The 18,511-nt window shown below is 37.5% G+C and overlaps 1 protein-coding gene and 1 long non-coding RNA gene across 8 annotated transcripts in view; one reads left to right on the forward strand and one right to left on the reverse strand.

Moving 5' to 3' along the window:
- Positions 1 to 18,511, forward strand: part of LOC145939027 (uncharacterized) — a 300,920-nt gene that overhangs the window by 277,063 nt on the left and 5,346 nt on the right. For all 7 annotated transcript variants that reach the window (XM_083043056.1, XM_083043055.1, XM_083043060.1 and 4 more), the window contains 3 exons: positions 11,323 to 11,465; positions 14,261 to 14,533; positions 18,209 to 18,412. In XM_083043056.1, coding sequence (XP_082899182.1) covers positions 11,323 to 11,465; positions 14,261 to 14,533; positions 18,209 to 18,412 — 620 coding nt within the window. The remainder of the gene's footprint in view (positions 1 to 11,322; positions 11,466 to 14,260; positions 14,534 to 18,208; positions 18,413 to 18,511) is intronic.
- Positions 17,744 to 18,263, reverse strand: LOC145939036 (uncharacterized). Its single transcript, XR_014425777.1, has 2 exons — positions 18,057 to 18,263; positions 17,744 to 17,985 (listed from the first exon to the last, which is right to left on the reverse strand). It is a non-coding gene; the product is annotated as an uncharacterized LOC145939036 (long non-coding RNA).

Below are 18,511 nucleotides of genomic sequence, written 5' to 3' on the forward strand. Positions count from 1 at the left end.
TGGTGAACCATATTTCGTTTAATTAATTAAAATCAATTTAAGGTTGTTATAAATGTTATTGCGTTACACCATTTTCGAAACTCATTTACTGTCACTCATATATATCGCCGATGTACATATATATATTAATATTTATATAAAATCTATTTTCGAACCTATACGCGCTTAACAAAGTCGCGACTTGAAACAGAAGAGGAGAAAAAAGCTTTTCATCTCGCAATCTCGCGATTTCCGCGACGCGGCCGGCCATTACGTTACTTGTCGGGGGTATAAAAGGTCGTCTATGTCTACCCGCAGCTAAAGGGGAACCGTTAAGGGCTCTTCGCTTATCAAGCGAACATTCCACGAGAAAAGAAAAGATCGTCGCATCACGTGCGCGCGCGATCTAATAACGAGCTTTTAGAGAGTACGGATACCCACATATACTAACGTCGTGTATATATCCGGCGTGATGCCGCTGCAGTTCAGTTCGACACTTCGCCGCTGGTTGATGATCGGTCCGGCTCGGTGCACCCGATCAAAGCTCGTTTTTATAAGGCCCGCGCCACATACTGTGCGCGATTGAAAAAAAAAAGAGAGAGTGAAAAGCAGGGGAGGAAACAGGACAAGCAAGATAGGTTTAACGAAAAAACGAGTTATGAATTACTCGCGTCCGTAAATAGTGGCCGGAGTCATCTCCCCGGGGAGGGAAGGATACACCATCCCTCTTTCCCCCGTTATCGTGCTTATGCAAGTGCATATGAACCCGGGGTAAACATAATCCGCACATAAGCAGGTAGCGCATGTATAACTTCGCCGGAGAGTGACATAGCGCGGTCTCTCATCCCGGTTTTGCTTTGTTTTTTTTTTCTCTTACTCTCTCCCTCCTTCCGTCTCTCTCTCTTTTTTTTTCCTTTCTCTGTGTCATTTTTTTTGTTCGCGTACGTCCGATACAGCGGTGGATCCTTGTTCATTTCCAGCGAGTCGCTCCATTGATCACATCGTGTATATGTATTTGGTGTAGCGCGTATACAAGTATCGGGTATTTCAAAAAAATTGTCGTATTGAAATCCCACGAATTCTCTTTCGTCGGTCGATTTTTCTCTTAGCGGCAATTTAATTTTTCAGTTGTACAGTACGTAGTTTGAAAAAAAAATATATATATATATATGCATACATTGAAACGTTAACAATAATGTACGTTCTTCTGTATCTGCCTACTTTGAACAAATTGTTGGCGCTCTTTATGATGCTCGACGGAAAATGCAATTTATGATTGAAATACTTATAAACTACCACATCGTTAGAATATTTCAGTTACTATTCACCCTGAAAGAGAGGGGAAAGGGGTACGCGTATTTCGAATGTTTCGGCGAACCACGGAAAATCATTCCGATCATTTCCGGAGGAAAAGGAACGAGGGCGGGAATGTTCTGCATTTATTAGAATACTATGCACGGTTGAATGCGGTTTTAACTTTCATATACGTTAACTTGGAGAGTTATGCAGTGCGGTCAGGTCGTAATTTACTCAACATTCTCGTTGATATAACTATGATATATGTTGATTAGAATTTATACGAACGCGCGACAAATAATAATCAAACTAACACCATATACCTCACGTAACATGCGCGCGGACATTTGTTTAGTGTATCGTGTATAATTGCGTCTAATTAAATGAGTAACACAAGACACAGCGTCCATACCGCGTACGATCGAGTCGGAAATTTACTAGACGTACTAATTGGTAAACGATGTCTAATATGTGACGGCAAAGGAAATACCTATGGTATACAAGAATCGAGGTTACCTTCAACCTGAAGTAAACAACAAAATCGATTGCTAGGAGAATGTTGGACCCTCCACGCGAATGTTTATATTTCCACCTTAAAGCATGTAACTCAATAAAAAAAGTTGTTGAATTTTATATATGTATATATTATAAATATTAATAACTTTTTAAATTATATTATCTAAAAATATAATTCAAAAGTTTTAAATACAGATACATGACAGAAAAGTCGAGAGACCTCTTTGACGTCATTTCTGGCGTCAATACCATATGGTATCATTCATGTTAATTGATAATATTCAAGTGATAGGATCCCTCCGATGTAAGGGGGAAAAGGGTGCGCGTAGAGGGTCTCCACTCCCGGCATGAAGTAAACAAGCGTGTCTCTTGCTGTCGGTAGAGATCGACTTGGAGCAAGTTCGACGTTTCACCGACCAATCGGCCGGAAAATTGCTCGTTGACCGGGGTCCTACCAACCGGAAGTGTAGAGCCTTCGTGCTCGAATCGGCGCACAAGACGGTGGAAAATTATCGTGTATACGCGCTGCCAAATCGACGATCGAGTCGAAGCCGCGATAGCACATCCACCAAGTTGAAAGACATACTTAACCGCAAATTTGTTCGGCCAACTCTCTAAGATCGATTTCAATTTGATCCCTTAAAGAACGTTTAAAATATCGCAATTTAAAAAAATAGATATTTAATTATTTTCCAACATATTGAATCATATATTGGCAAAATGTGAGAGACTATAAATATTTTTTTAAAGCCTTTTAAATTAAAATATATCTTTTTATGAAATTAAAATGCGCTTGTGCATCATTAATTTAAAAATACGATTTTATTATTTATCCGCTGTGCTCAGAATCAGATTGATTCATTAATAATTTCCAGTTGCATATATAATTATCGATTCCCCGATGATTTTGTAGAAAAAAAAAAATTAATTTCACAATCAAACAATTCGCAGTGAGAGAGAAACCTTCATATATCTCAATAATCAAGTTTTAGATCGAACCGTCGTTAAAATAAAGTTCTCTTGAAATTCGCGCTGAGAACTAGGTTTTATTCTCTATTTACATTTTCAAAGTTTGCTTCGCTTCTAATTTTCAATCGACTGTAATTCAAAAACTATTGTCCTTTGAACTTTAAAAGCGTTATTTTTCTTGGCTCGCGTTCCAACATCTGCGATCGAAAGTTCTTGGATACCGGATATATACGATAGTTTTTAGATACCCCCACGCTACACATACATATATCAATAATTATTAATTCTTTCTCGCTCCGTGCATAAGCATATGCTTTAATTAAGTTCCAAAAAGATTACACGATATAAAAATATATACATATATCTCTGGAGAATATATTAAAAAATTAAATTATTTTATAGAGTGATTTCTCCCTCATATATCTTTCGAATTTTAATGCTTTTATTCTCGATACATAAAACTTAGTGCACATTAGAATGGCTAGCGTACAGAGTTGCATGTTTTTAAGACAATTCTCCTAGCATGTGCGACGATGGATAGTCTGGAATACAGTCGAGTTGTTAAATCACGACAAATTGCACGGTATTCTTCGTGCTGACCCGCACACACGTTGCACATCCCTGAGTATACGAAGTAGCGGCTGAAACTAATTGTAAGTAGTAAAATAAATCTTTGCGCCAACGCGGGGAGGAATAGGTAGGGATAGCAAACGAGGACATTCAAAGGAATAGCGGCCACAAACAAACCGAGAGAATAATATACGCGAGCCAGTAGCGTGCTATACCATAAGAATTATTTTGTTGAGGATCGCGACTGTATTACGTCGTCAAATGTTAGGAGATAATGCTGACGGACGGGATAAGCGGGGGGGATGAATAAAATCATTCGCGTATGAATAAAATCATTCTCGTGGAGATCGGCCGACGCGCATATCTGAGCGCAATATCTCTCTGTCCCGAATATCCCGCTGCAAATCAGGAATTATTTCCATAGCGTTAAAATTAGTCTGTGTCTGGCGTTATCGGCAAGTAGGTCACGTCTATCTGCAAATAGCCAAATCCAGCACAAGCGCCAATCTTAATTTACAGCTAACCAGATCGTTCATTGCAAAGCACCAGCGGCATATGAATATGCGATATCCTATCATGGAAATGTATATAACTGATTTAATTGCAAAATGGCTCGTAATTTCAATCAGCGTACAGGATTATTCGAAATCTACTAACGTTATAAATATAACAGTTCAATAAGAATGATAAAATTCTTTTAGATATGTAGTCACCACATTTTTATTATAATTCCAACGAAGAAATATTTCGATACAAAAAATATATCGTAAATGTGCGACGAGTCACTATATGATGCGTATGATGTTGAGTGAAAAGTCGCATAGGAATTGTGAAATATTCTACACAGAGATATATAATGCCTTCATTTCGCCCGGTTCGTGCATTTTCCAATAAATAGGTATATGACTGTTTTGTCACGGATGAAACTTCGTCAATACTCGCGTTACACGTAACATTTTCATCTGTAAATGACATCAAGCAGATACTTCTTCGCCGGAATACAGTGTGCTGCCACTTGCATTTTACTGTCCTCAACGCGGACAGTAAAACTGTGTTATTCGAGTGGCCGTTTGTTGAAATAGCATTGTCGAAACCGTTTTGGGGAGAGAGAGAGGGAAGGAGTGCATATTTAGTCGTCTTCTTATTTTGTCGTTATATTTTTTATTAAGCGAGTTATTTATAAGCTCGTTTTAGTATATACGCACGAATCTCGTGTTAAGAGTTATATAAAGAGAGGAACGAGGAAAAATGTTTTTACATCCTTTTACAGCTAGTTTAATTTCGCCAAACCCGAGAGCTCCATTTCTTCGTTTTTCCCCTTTCTCACAACGCGCAGATAGATGATTAGCTTCGTAAAAGAATAACGTTCGCATTCGCGATGGCAGCTAGCTACATTTCCTTGAATTTTCGACACCGTGAGTTTTACGGCAGACACGCGATATCGCTTTCCGCATATTCGAGAGAATGCTGCGGTATACGCTTTCATCACAATGATACTCAGCGGACCGAATAAAATCGGAAAAGAAGCGGAAGGAGAAAAAAAGCGGAAGAAGAGGAAAAAGAAAAAAAATGAGAGAGAAAGAAGAGAAGAAGCGTAACGGTCGGTACTTTCGCTTTGCTGCTCATAGTTCCTACGTGGTGGTCGAAGGTATATTCTCTACTCGCGGAGTCAGGACTCTAAGATATCGGTCTCGATCCTTGAAACGCCGCTGACGAGGACGACCTAAATCCAGGAGATTCACAGAATCGTCTCTCTCTCTCTTTCTCGAATCGGAGGAGCTTCTTTTCGCCGGAAAAGGCGAATTGGTCGGATGAACGCGTCGCCCGAGTGTGTGAATGGTTTAACGAGCAAATATAAATTAGATTGAAAAGTCGATCGTGAAAAATGTCCTGCTCGATTTAGGATACTGTAGCAAAAGAAGGCAGTGGTAATGGCCATCCACGTCGCGCCATTGACACGTCGAGCATGGAAAAGGTTTAAATCAACGTCACCTGCCCGCAATATATCGTCATCGATGTTGCAATAGGTCATATGTCAAAGGGCTATTTCGTTTCGGATAAACATTTCAGCGGCGATGTATTTTTAATCGACAACGCGGAGGCTGTAATTATTACGTGTATAGAAGAACAAAGATATTCAGTAGTCGAAAAGAAGTAGATACGTGTTCAATCAATAATAGTATTCCAATGACAGACTTGAAAATCCGTATTCGATCAGAGATCAATTTGCATATAACATTCATCGAAATATATATATCATACTAATTTTCTTAGATAATTCAGACGTATCGCTAAATTAGTGCAAGTTTTAATTAAGATATCAACGTTACGATGAAGTGCGAAAGAATCTTCGGGAAGGAGAAAATGAGGAATTCGATCGTTGCACGCCAAGAGGAAGGAAGAGAGAGAGAGAGAGAGAGAGAGAGAGAGAGAGAGAGAGAGAGTGTGTGTGATGCAAGTGCGGGTGAAAGAGAGACAGAGGATGCACACGATCTCGTAAGAAGACACCAGTGCACGCTGGGGAACGATAACGGCGGTCGGGCGTTCCCGGATGCACGCCAGAAACCGAATGTAAACGGCTGCCGCACAACTTAATTAATTAAGTTGTGCCGCGCTCTTTACGTTATCGCGCCGCCGCCTCCGATACATTATCGTATCGGTTTTGAGTATGCTTCTCCGTCGAGAATTTCAGGAAACGCCATGTCTTGTGCAGCGCATATATTAAACCAAATTTTTGTTAAACCAAGCTCGATACCAAACTCGTCGATGAATACTACAATTATCGATTTATCAATTGCTATTGTGTGATTTTATAATTAACACAGACACAAAACGTACGCGATCTTCGATGCGTTTCGTTAAAGCTTTCGTGAAAAAAAGTACAAGTTGCTTTATTTTGTGATCCTTTGATTGCTATCAAGTTTTCTTCCAAGACTTTACACCAAAGGAATACAAGGCCGTGATGCATAGCACGATTGCACTGCACGTATGCAAAGGCACTTCCTAAGAAAATTCCCCGAAGACGCAGTAGACAGTTTTGAAACTTTTGCTATTATATATTTTTTTATTTATAACGAGCGACGCCTGCATAAATATTATCTCATCGCACACACTTTGAAGTTTTTAAAAATATTTATGTATATGTATATATTTTGGCTGTTTAATCTCACATTCTCCGAGTAATTCGCGAAATTGGATTCTATTTCCGGCACGTCCGATTATAATCAATCGCTATTTTACATTTCGTTTTAATTCGCAAATGACAGCAATGATAGAACCGCAACGATAAATGTGATGCGGTTTTAACGTCATTTCTATATATACTTTGGCAAACATTTTCGGATATCCAATAACCACGCGCGTCTCGAATGCGTCGGCATCGATCACTATCAAAAACAATTTTTTACTTATTTTTATTTTATCGAATGCATAATGATTGAGTACCGCCGATATTTGGTTTAGTACCGTCAAGATGTTGTAGTACTTTCATCAATCTCGTAATATCCTACGTAAATAATTGGCGATAGTGTCTTAGCTTTTTTAAGGAACTAACTGATTTCAAGAGAAGGCATTTTTTTCTATTTTTAAATCACTAGAATTTAAATATTAACAACAAATTTCTTTCCGCATCATCTACAGATATTTTTTTCTGTGCTTTCTTTTTATTTCATTCTGTTAATTTTTTTCATTTGCTTATTCTTTCCTTTTTTTTATTTCTTTATCTTTTCTATCGTAATCTCTCTGCTATTAATTTCTTCTATTCGTCGTGCTTTTCATTTTAAAGCCACGCTATATGAATTGTTTAACGCTGCGTCTTCTGGTATATATGTTTTCATATACGGACACGATATCGGCGAGGGTTGGCGAATCATAGCGTATCGTGATTCGCCCAGAAAACTGACATCGATCAATCATATCGCAGATGAGTGTCGGTTTCCACGAAACCTCCCTTGACGTTCGTCACGTTTTATTACAATGCTTTTATACGCCCGAATGTGCACACAGCTCGTTTGCGGGATATTTTTCGAAACAAAAAAAATGCTCACTCTGCAAATCATGGTCTGCGACGAATAATGAAATTTCGGCGTCGCGAGCTTATATTTTTCCTGTTGAAAAAAAAAATAACATAGCACGACGGTCTAAATGCGCGGTTGAATATTTGAAGAAGATTGTATGTTTTTTTGCCTTGTACAATTTGCCTATCCTTCCACATCGGCTCTGAAATAGCCACTTGAAAGTTTTATCACACTCTGACCTGGTTCTTGTTGTAACGATGTTACGGTAAATTGCTGCTAAGTGATGTCTCCGTCTTGAAAAATGTACCTCGTTAATTTTCAAGAATAGATTTAGATACATCTCGCAAATTTGCACGGACATATATTTTATTGAACGAGTTTAATGAGCATGAAAATCGTTAACGTGACAGTAGAGAAGAGAGTTAAATATAAAATTTCGCGGTTAAAATTTATACGGTTATATGTCGTGTATTTATGACGCGCATTAGCCGAGGGATATGGTTCGTAAAAATCATAACTTTCAGTCATCAAAAGCCTCCGTGTGAGTTACGACTTATAAATTCACTCGAATTTTTATAAATATCGCGAACAGAGTTCGGCTAAACATAGAGATCGAAACTTATATGCAGTAAAATCCCATGAATTATAATATTTCTTCTTGATGTAATTAAGCGAGAGAAAGAGAACACTTTTTCTTTCGCGCAAACTTAAACTCTTCCACCGTGAACGTCGCTTTTTCTTGTTCCTCGCCTGTTCAATGCCGGAACCCCAGCGCAATTAAATTGAATCTTGCAAAAAATTGGTCCATAATGCTGGATCGTGGAATCCCCCGGTCGCGATCGCGGAAACTAGTTTCGCGAGAGAGAGAGAGAGAGAGAGAGAGGCGAGCTATCGAGAAGTAATATAAACTTTATATCCCTCTTCACACGGACGGGGAAACTCGTAAGACAAATATATGTCGAGACCGTCGTTTCCGGTTCGCGCAATGACGGCTTACGACGGCAATGCTCCACGGGGCTACAATGTAAACATATATCGTCAAAGATATGAACTTATATGTGACGCGTCTATACTACGTGTATATGACGCAGTATATATGAATATACATATATACGCGCGTAGAGAGTAGCCGAGTTTTCAGATTCCGCCGTAAAGGCGGACGGCCATCGTAAAAGAATTGCGTTAAACTTAATGTTCGGCCGTTAAGAAACGTCCTGATAAAATAAAATCTTAATCCCGTGCCCTATCCAGAGGAGAAGATTTAGGTTTCTCTCTTGCCATTATCTTGAGCAAAAAGGGCTCGTCCCTTTCTCATCTTCTCGAGATCAGTCTTAATGGTTTACTGGACCGGCGTATCTCCCGCCCTTAATCCTTTCGTACCCAAATTTTTATTTGTCCGCGGGAAATTTTATTTTTACAGTCTAAAGGGACCACTAGCGGATCCTAACGTCGATAATAGGGGGGGGGATTGCAAAATTATTTTATTTAATATTTTTGGTTTCATGATTAGCTTTTATTCCAACGACATCGATAGCTCTTTAATGTTTGTTTTTCTTTATTTATATTTTTTAAACAAATTCAGCAAAACTGTTTCTTTTAATTTGCAAGAAAAGGGGGGTTAACCCCCCCCCCCCGCCCCCAGGATCCGCCAGTGTATATATATATATATATTATATAGATATAAAGAATTTCTCGCCTAATTATTTTCATGCAACGAAATTATCTCATTATTCCGTCCTATGTCTGACTTAATCAATACTTAACTCCTTGAATGCATAATGAGTATAATTTACAATGTATCTTATACATACATATTGTATATATTATATAGATATAAAGAATTTCGCCTAATTATTTTCGTGCAACGAAATTATCTCATCATTTCGTCCTATGTCTGACTTAATCTAAACTTAACTCCTTGAATGCGTAATGAGTATTATTTCCAATGTATCTTATACATATTGTATATATTATATAGATATAAAGAATTTCGCCTAATTATTTTCATGCAACGAAATTATCTCATCATTTTGTCCTATGTCTGACTTAATCTAAACTTAACTCCTTGAATGCGTAATGAGTATAATTTCCAGTGTATCTTATACATACATATTGTATATATATTATATAGATATAAAGAATTTCGCCTAATTATTTTCATGCAACGAAATTGTCTCATCATTTCGTCGTATGTCTGACTTAATCTAAACTTAACTCCTTGAATGCGTAATGAGTATAATTTACGGTGTATCTTATACTTTTATACATATATATATATTTTATATATATATATAAAAGTATAAGATACACCGTAAATTATACTCATTACGCATTCAAGGAGTTAAGTTTAGATTAAGTCAGACATAGGATGAAATGATGAGATAATTTCATGCACAAAAATAATTAGGCGAAATTCTTTATATATATATAATATATACAATATGTATGTATGAGATACACTGTAAATTATACTCATTACGCATTCAAGGAGTTAAGTTTAGATTAAGTCAGACATAGGACGAAATGATGAGATAATTTTGTTGTACGAAAATAATTAGGCGAAATTCTTTGTATCTATATAATATATATTATATAGATATAATATATATTATATATATATTATATATATATTATATAGATATAAAGAATTTCACCTAATTATTTTCGTGCAATGAAATTATCTCATCATTTCGTCCTATGTCTGACTTAATCTAAATTTAACTCCTTGAATGCGTAATGAGTATAATTTACAGTGTGTATCTTATACTTTTATATATATATATATAATATATATAAAATATATATATATATGTATAAAAGTATAAGATACACCGTAAATTATACTCATTACGCATTGAAGGAGTTAAGTTTAGATTAAGTCAGACATAGGATGAAATGATGAGATAACTTCATGCACAAAAATAATTAGGCGAAATTCTTTATATCTATATAATATATATATAATATATATATAATATATATTATATCTATATAATATATATTATATAGATACAAAGAATTTCGCCTAATTATTTTCGTACAACAAAATTATCTCATCATTTCGTCCTATGTCTGACTTAATCTAAACTTAACTCCTTGAATGCGTAATGAGTATAATTTACAGTGTGTATCTTATACTTTTATATATATATATATATATATATATAATATATATAAAATATATATATATATGTATAAAAGTATAAGATACACCGTAAATTATACTCATTACGCATTGAAGGAGTTAAGTTTAGATTAAGTCAGACATAGGATGAAATGATGAGATAACTTCATGCACAAAAATAATTAGGCGAAATTCTTTATATATATATACAATATGTATGTATGAGATACACTGTAAATTATACTCATTACGCATTCAAGGAGTTAAGTTTAGATTAAGTCAGACATAGGACAAAATGATGAGATAATTTTGTTGTGCGAAAATAATTAGGCGAAATTCTTTGTATCTATATAATATATATTATATCTATATAATTTTTTCTATATCTATTATATAGATTATATTATATAGATATAAAGAATTTCACCTAATTATTTTCGTGCAATGAAATAATCTCATTATTTCGTCCTATGTCTGACTTAATCTACACTTAACTTCTTGAATGCGTAATGAGTATAATTTACAGTGTATCTTATACTTATATATATATATATATACACTAGCGGATTCTGACGTCGATAGCTCTTTAATGTTTGTTTTTCTGTATTTATATATTTTGAACAAATTCAGCAAAACTGTTTGTTTTAATTTGCAAGGGTGGGTTTTAACCCCCTGTCTCTTTCTTTTATAACGACCCTCGTAAGTTTGCTTAAAATAGTCTCAACATTAGGAAATTTACTTTGTAATAGTAGATCTAAGTTTGAACAACTTTCCAACTTTGTAAATTTAACTTCCGCAATGTCGTTCTCGATTCATTTCGAGTGTCTAACGCTTTTGCGTATTCCTTTTCAGCAAAAACGGATACGTATGCGTCATGTTCCACAGGAGAGACGAGCACGTAATAGAGATGCAACTGTCGGAATGGCGCCAGCAGGCCGACGATATATGCAACTCGAGTACGTTCAATTTGACGATGCCATACACGACGTTCATCAGTAAGTAAATTCTGACCTTCTAATCGAATTACGCATTGTCGGCGCAATATCACGTCGCAATAGTAAAGTAACTAATTGGGCTTTAATGCGGGATGCCAAGTTTCGAAGCGAATGTAAATATACGCAAATCTGATTACGCTTAACACAATGTTCAGTTGACAGATCGTGTTATATATATGTATTTGTTACTACGGCTTTTAATTAACGCAGTTAAACGTGACTGTCCCACCGTTAATACGTTCCAACATTTTTGCTTTGTCGGCATTATAACCGTATAATTAATCGGGTAAATTAATTTGCCGATATTCCGATGGAAGCGGCTCGTAAATGAAGTTGCAGTTTCTTTTGGAAGTTGTCAAAGAGCGATTCTTTTTCTCTCTCTCTCTCTCTCTCTCTCTCTCTCTCTCTCCCTCTATTAGAGAGCAAGTTAACTGCATTATCGTTCGATTAATATTCGCGGCTTCTTAATTTGCCATTCATTCGACATGGCTTTCGTTCCGGAGAGAGAAGCGCGCGAAATAATATACATATTCCATAAAACATTCCTCCGAGGGTGTAAAATTTCTTCTTACGATTCGCGGGAGAGATTTATTATCATATTCATAAAATAATATTTTCATTTCTTTTTTACCGAGATTAAATAGATTGGACGCTGGAAATTCGGCCACGAGTCCGGAAACCGGAATCAGAAACGAACAGTTTGCTCGAAGGTGATTTCCGGGCTCGCGCCAACCTCCCTTAGCACTTTGGTGCCAACTCGAACCCTCCGTTTTTGTTCCGATTCATTGCCAGCGTCCCCTGGTTTGTCTCGATCTTATCGAATTACTCTGACAGAAGATAAGCGAGCCTTGGAGGAGATTCGCGCGTGAAACGAAACAATATCTCGATATATCGCTTGACGACGCATTTATAAACATTGTTGACTTATTATTTATAAACATCTTTTGCCCTTAAATAATTGCATATAATGTCCATTTTATATTGACGTATCGCGTTTAATTTTTTAAATATTTGATAAATTATGCTATTAATACAAATATATTGAATTGTAGAGTCATATCGTAGCTCTCGCAAACTCTGTTGAGACTTGACCGATATTCCGGAGTTTTGAATAAAATGTGATTAAAATAAAAACGCGCTCTCTCTCTCTCGGATAATTCATTCAAATGCACATATTCGAGTTCGTTATTTGTTTCGATCTTATAAAGTTTTTCCGAATCTTATCCGTATATTTCGCATGTACGCTATATAAAGTCTCGAATTCTTCGCTCCATCTACAGATTCCTTGATCAATTTGAAGTCGATTTTTCCTTCGCGAAAGTTTGATGAAAGTTCCAGTAACCTTCCTACGTTCGACTTTAAATACCCCTTTGTATAACTAATCCTCAACTTTCAAGATTCTTTCAAAGCAGAGTCTATTTAAAATTAAACGGCGAGGGAGATTTCATCATCTATTTTTATTCCGATAAGTTTGTTTCACGAAATTTTATAAATCACACAAAAATGATTGATGCCTCGACATTATCATTCGGAATAAATCCACCTAAATCTGTAAATCCAAAAGAATATTCCGCATCTAAGAAAAAATACGAATAAACGCGCGTGAGAAGTTTGCAAATGACGGAGTTTAACAATCAATTCGCTAGGCGCGACTTTACGAGCGCGTAAAGCATCATATGCCGGATCCGTCGTAAAGTCCCACTCCTGCCTTCGGCTCGTCTCCCAGTTTCTCCCTAGCTCGATTCCGTTAACGTTGACGAAGAGGCGGTGTCATTCCGTCGCGGTGCGGAATTTATCGCGCGTCGCCATTCGCACTCGTCTCTCCCTTTTGTACGTCGCGGCAGGCTCTCTCGGTCTGGCTACACGTGGGTGTTATTGCGTTATCACCGGAAATCGTCCGGCTGAGAACTGCATCGTGTAATACAGCGTTTCCCAACCTTCTCGGCGCAAGTTTAGAATTAAAACAAAAAATGATACGTGTTTCTTTATGCCCAGGATTTTCTTGCATCTTGATCTCAACTCTTCGTTCTTTAACGACAGATACTGTAATTGAAATTAAAAATCCAAATGGATTATAATATTGTACGGATTAATATTATATTATATTAATTAATATTTAATTACTTGAATAAATTTAAATAGTATTACCAGTGAAAATAAAACGCTTTACACTTCTCTTGTTTTGCTACACAACTTGAAAACTTATCGTCGGTTGGGAAACACTGGTGTAAAGTAAGCAGGTAGTTCGTCCTCGAGGCTTTTAGTCCCGACCGCGTGGCTGAAGTAGCAAGTATAAAACCGCGATAAAAAGGCAAATATAAAAGCAAGATTCTTTCACGTCGAACTTCTTGAATAGGTACCTACCCTTCCTGCCTTTCCCCGGGAGAGAACTTGCCGTTCTGACTTTGGACACAATGAACAGCGGGCTCTCACCTCGACGCGGATCGTGTTGCGCTAATTTCCTACAGGAACAAAGTAAAACGCATTTATCTTAGCGTGTGAAACACGTCGACACGTGCGTGTCGATCGCGTATCAAATTGCTCGGCTAAAAGTTACACTGCAATGTAAGCACGAGCTTTTGTCGCTCGCCGGATCGTATAAAAATTAATGGCTCATTTTTGCACGTGGGAGGAAATTTAATTCATTTGGATAGTTCACACATTTTTTTCGCATTTTATCCCAACGATATACAAATGCATTTTTTTTCTTTTTATCAAGTATTTAATTTGGCGTTAATTTCGCAATTTCATTAAAAGACAGGGTGAAACAAATAAAGGATCTTTGCATTTTTCAGCGTCCGATCCGACAACCAGACAATGCCCCAATCTCGGTCGCTACGAGATCGTGTCGTTATTTCGGCCACCGCATGTCGACGTCGAAAACCTGTTGGCCGCCGATGGTGAGCAAAACGTTGCCAACGCAGCGGAGGTGCACGATGTGAGGGTGCCATCCACGCCGTTCCCAAGCCAGTGTCATCACGGCTGTGTTCACGGCAGATTGGACATTGGTTGCAGGGCACCCGATCGCATGGAGTTTGCTACGTCTTGCAGCGACGAGGCGTTATCCGGTAAGAATTGGTCTCATTATATTGTATATCACTTTTCTTCGAAGACGCAACGTTAGTAAATGAAGAATAAATCGAATCGTTCATAGATGCTTTCACGATGTGTGCATATATTCCAAAGTATATTTTAGAACTGATTTACTATTTAAAAAGCTGATAAAGATAGATATTGCGATATAGACTGTGTCACCTTATATTAGATTGATTTCGTACGACAAACATTTTTTTTATTCTGCATTTTGTGCGCCCTACGGAGATATTTCTCGGCCCTGTCACTTAAGCGACCGTAGAAAGTTAATCAAAGAGATGTTTGATAAACGACAGAGAGAGGATTTCATTCGGACGACGAGTTTCCTAAAGCGTTTGGAAACTTCGACATGTGACGTGAGTCAGGACGGTTAACAGACGTAGTCATCGTCGTCATCTTTGAATCTTTCACGCTAACTTTTCTTATCCTCCGCGTACCGAGAATTATAATGGATTTTTATCATAAAGCCTCCGGTAAACGAGCTTCCGGGGACGCTGTCTTAACAATGTGACGGTTCGAAAGACTTGATGGACGCCGTCCGTTGTCTTCGATAGCGTATTTGGAGAAGCTCCGTGGTTCAGCAGAATGTTCAGTGTTCGAGAGAAAGAGCGAGAGGGAGAGAGAGAGAGAGAAAGAGAGAGATAGGAGACTCGACACAACACGGGCTGGAGCACGTCCGCCTGGAACATCTTATCGGATTACCCGTACTTCCTTCTCGTTCCGTACCCCATCCTAGTTCGCGCAAAGTTATCACAAGTGGTGATAGTTAGTTTGCGGAAAGGCAGCAAATGTCATGGTTGCCAGAGAGTATAGAGCGCTTACTTATGTCTGCGCTAACTTTGTACGCTTCGTTTGACTCTATACATAAAAATTGACACATCGTCCACTGAATTACGGCGTGATTCGCTCGGTCATTTAGATTTGCGACTTTTATGAGATCTCATCTCTCTCCGCCTCTTCCCTCTCTCTCTCTCTCTATTTATTTATCCCTATATTTAATGTATATTGAAAATAATTAATAATATATTACACGCTGCAAACATTATTATTATAGAAATCCATTAATTTTGATAAGATATCCATTTACATATTCATAACAATCAATCAAGATATCCTATTGTATCGGATTCTATGTGAATATCTCTCTGTTTATATATATGTATATATATCAATGTCACACTGTAAGCCGTATGTTTATCACGATAACAGAGCTACGATAATAATAACTGAATAATTTCAAAATAATTCCGGATGATTTCCGGATTAACTGGATTTCGGGAAAGATATAGAACGCGGTTTATATTCAGAGTCTCCCCTACAAGAGAATATAAACGATACGATCGCGTAAGACGTGCGAAGCTGATGGTGTATCTTTGTAATCCGCGAGAAATACGTTGATACATTAGAGAACCGGGACGGTGAGGAGCATTTTGTCAGCCGGGAATTATTTTAGTGACGCGAGTTGTACCGGAACATGTTGACACAACCGAGGGATTTAGACACTCGAACCCCACGTCTCCCGACAGTCGACATGGGATTGTATTCCGAGACACGGATACCAGCGATGAGGACGACGATGAGATGGCAAAATAGCCATTAAGACGTCGTATAAATAGCCTCGGTTTGCTCGCTTCGCGATTTATATCTTACGAGCATCGCGAATGCGATCTTTAATTAATCGCGCCTTGAATAGCTAAAAATCGTACCATCGGAAATCAAGATTTCTAAAAGAACGGTAGAAAACACACGTGTCCTAATTCTTTGAACGAATTCTTTCATGACTAATTATGCGCGATGTCTAATGCTTCGACGAATTTAGAGCCGAATATATATTTTAAAGCTTTCAAAGGTAATCTATTTTTTAAAATCCACGTGCACGTGTCTTACAAAATTAGCGCTCATTGAAAAAATATTTAAAGCACGAAATCAGTATGAATTATTTTATCGTCTGAAGGAGCCACGCGCTATTATTCGCGAGGATTTTAATTTTTATCGAGCTCGTTCCATTTCCTCAAATAGATGCTTCGACGTTCAATTGGTGGACGCAATCTCCGAATTGTTTCCGAGACGTCGTAGCTTTTCAGAACAACAGGTAGAAAATTCTACATTTATTCTGATACGTCAACGTCGCTTACCGTGATTTTTTATTTTTATTTTTTTTATTTTTTACCGTTGATAGGTGCCATCACCTATCGTTGAACACGATGCGCGGTCTCGCGTTTCCTCTTTACGCGAAGTCACGAGCTGTCGAGCGACCGCAGTAAATTCTCATCTTACTATCTTGCAAGTACGATCGGGTATCGTCGCTCGAAACGTCACGCCTGATATCGATGTGTCGGCAGGATTTATGGCTCTCGTTTATTCCTCTTCCGTTCTCGCGCATTGTTACGGAAGGCGCAGGGAGCAAGTGCCGTAGAAATGATGACATAAAAGTAGCTTTCGAAACGATCGAATCACATTTTTTTCTCGCTTTTTATCGGACACGTTAATAGAATGGTTGAGGGGATTATGGTTATCTCATCCACTGGGAAACGAAACTGTTATAAAAAGTTACGAGCGATAAATTCAGCATTTGATGAAACAATTTATTTTCACAACTTTAAAGTAGTGTATTAACGTTAAATAACGTTAAATAAAAAATTTGTACGCTGGTGTCTGCTTGGTACCAAAATTTTCTGCAAACAATGTACTATCGAAATATATAACGAAATATATACGAGCTTACAAATTCTTTTAATTAATATAGATAATTTATATATGCGCAGTATAGGGTCCGCGGCAACAAAGTATCGATTTTTAATATTTTAAGGCGAGTCAAAATTTCATCGCTTATATATATTTTTATATATTTACAACATATTATTATAATTAAAATAATAATATTTTGTAAGTAATATAATATGTTATAATACTTTATCCGCGATTAATATTTTTTGACAGAAATCAGCTCATGATAACTGTCAAAAATATTAATCGAATTTGAAGTATTATAACATATTATTTGAAACATATTATTATTTTATTTAATTTTATTTTGGACAAATTGTCAAACTGCTAACCCTCGCGATGACAGCCTCTTGATGCTGCAAATATAACGCACAACGCGAATCGAGACAGTCAATCAACATCACAGAAAAGAGGCTTCAAAGCTTCGATACAAATTGAATTCACTCAGTTGACATGCCTTTTTTAGGAAGGGATAATTTATTAAACTTTTCAATATAATAATTGTGTGCATTTTCTCTTCCTTTTTCATGATAAATATAACGCAGATTCACTTTTCTCTAGGTCGAGAGATAAACTTGACAGTAGCAAAGAATGATGTCAAATAATCTCATTGACAACTTATGACCTTTTTTCAGCTGTCTCTTCAGATTTGCATCCGCATAATTTAGCATGTTATTGTCGTCAGCCTTCTTTAAATCGTCTTAAAAGAAAAAAAAAACTGTCTCCATACCATAGCGCAAAGTTATTACCGTGTTTGTAATCATACTCTACCTAGCGCCACTTGAAAAAAAAATCAAGGAGTTTAATGCGACTTTGCGGCGACGTCCTTCTTAGCTCGGCGATCTATCGCGCGGAAAATAACTTGCGGCCGTTTCTTCAAGCATTTCTCGCTCCGCTCACAGCCGATGTCGTTTCGTTTCCAGAGTACTTATGCCACGGAACTTGGGTCGAGAACGACACCGCTTACTTGGTAGCCAGTACCGATGTCGGACGTTACTGCCTCGTTTATAGCGCGTCCGCCGCGACGACAGGAAGTCGTGAACTCTCGGTGACGGGCCATCTCGCTTCCTGTCCGAGGGCCTCTCATCGCCATCCAGTTTCGTGGCAGGTCAACCTCACGTCGTACGGTGAGCATTGTTATAATTCTGAATGCAACGCGCGCCACCCACGTGCGAGAGTTTCGCCGTTTGCGAAAATTCTTCACAACAGTTTGTCCGCGTTTTTTT

This window comes from Prenolepis imparis, unplaced genomic scaffold (assembly GCF_030444845.1).
Source record: "Prenolepis imparis isolate NDT839.2.m4 unplaced genomic scaffold, iyPreImpa1.0 SCAF_7, whole genome shotgun sequence".
NCBI classification, from domain to species: domain Eukaryota; kingdom Metazoa; phylum Arthropoda; class Insecta; order Hymenoptera; family Formicidae; genus Prenolepis; species Prenolepis imparis.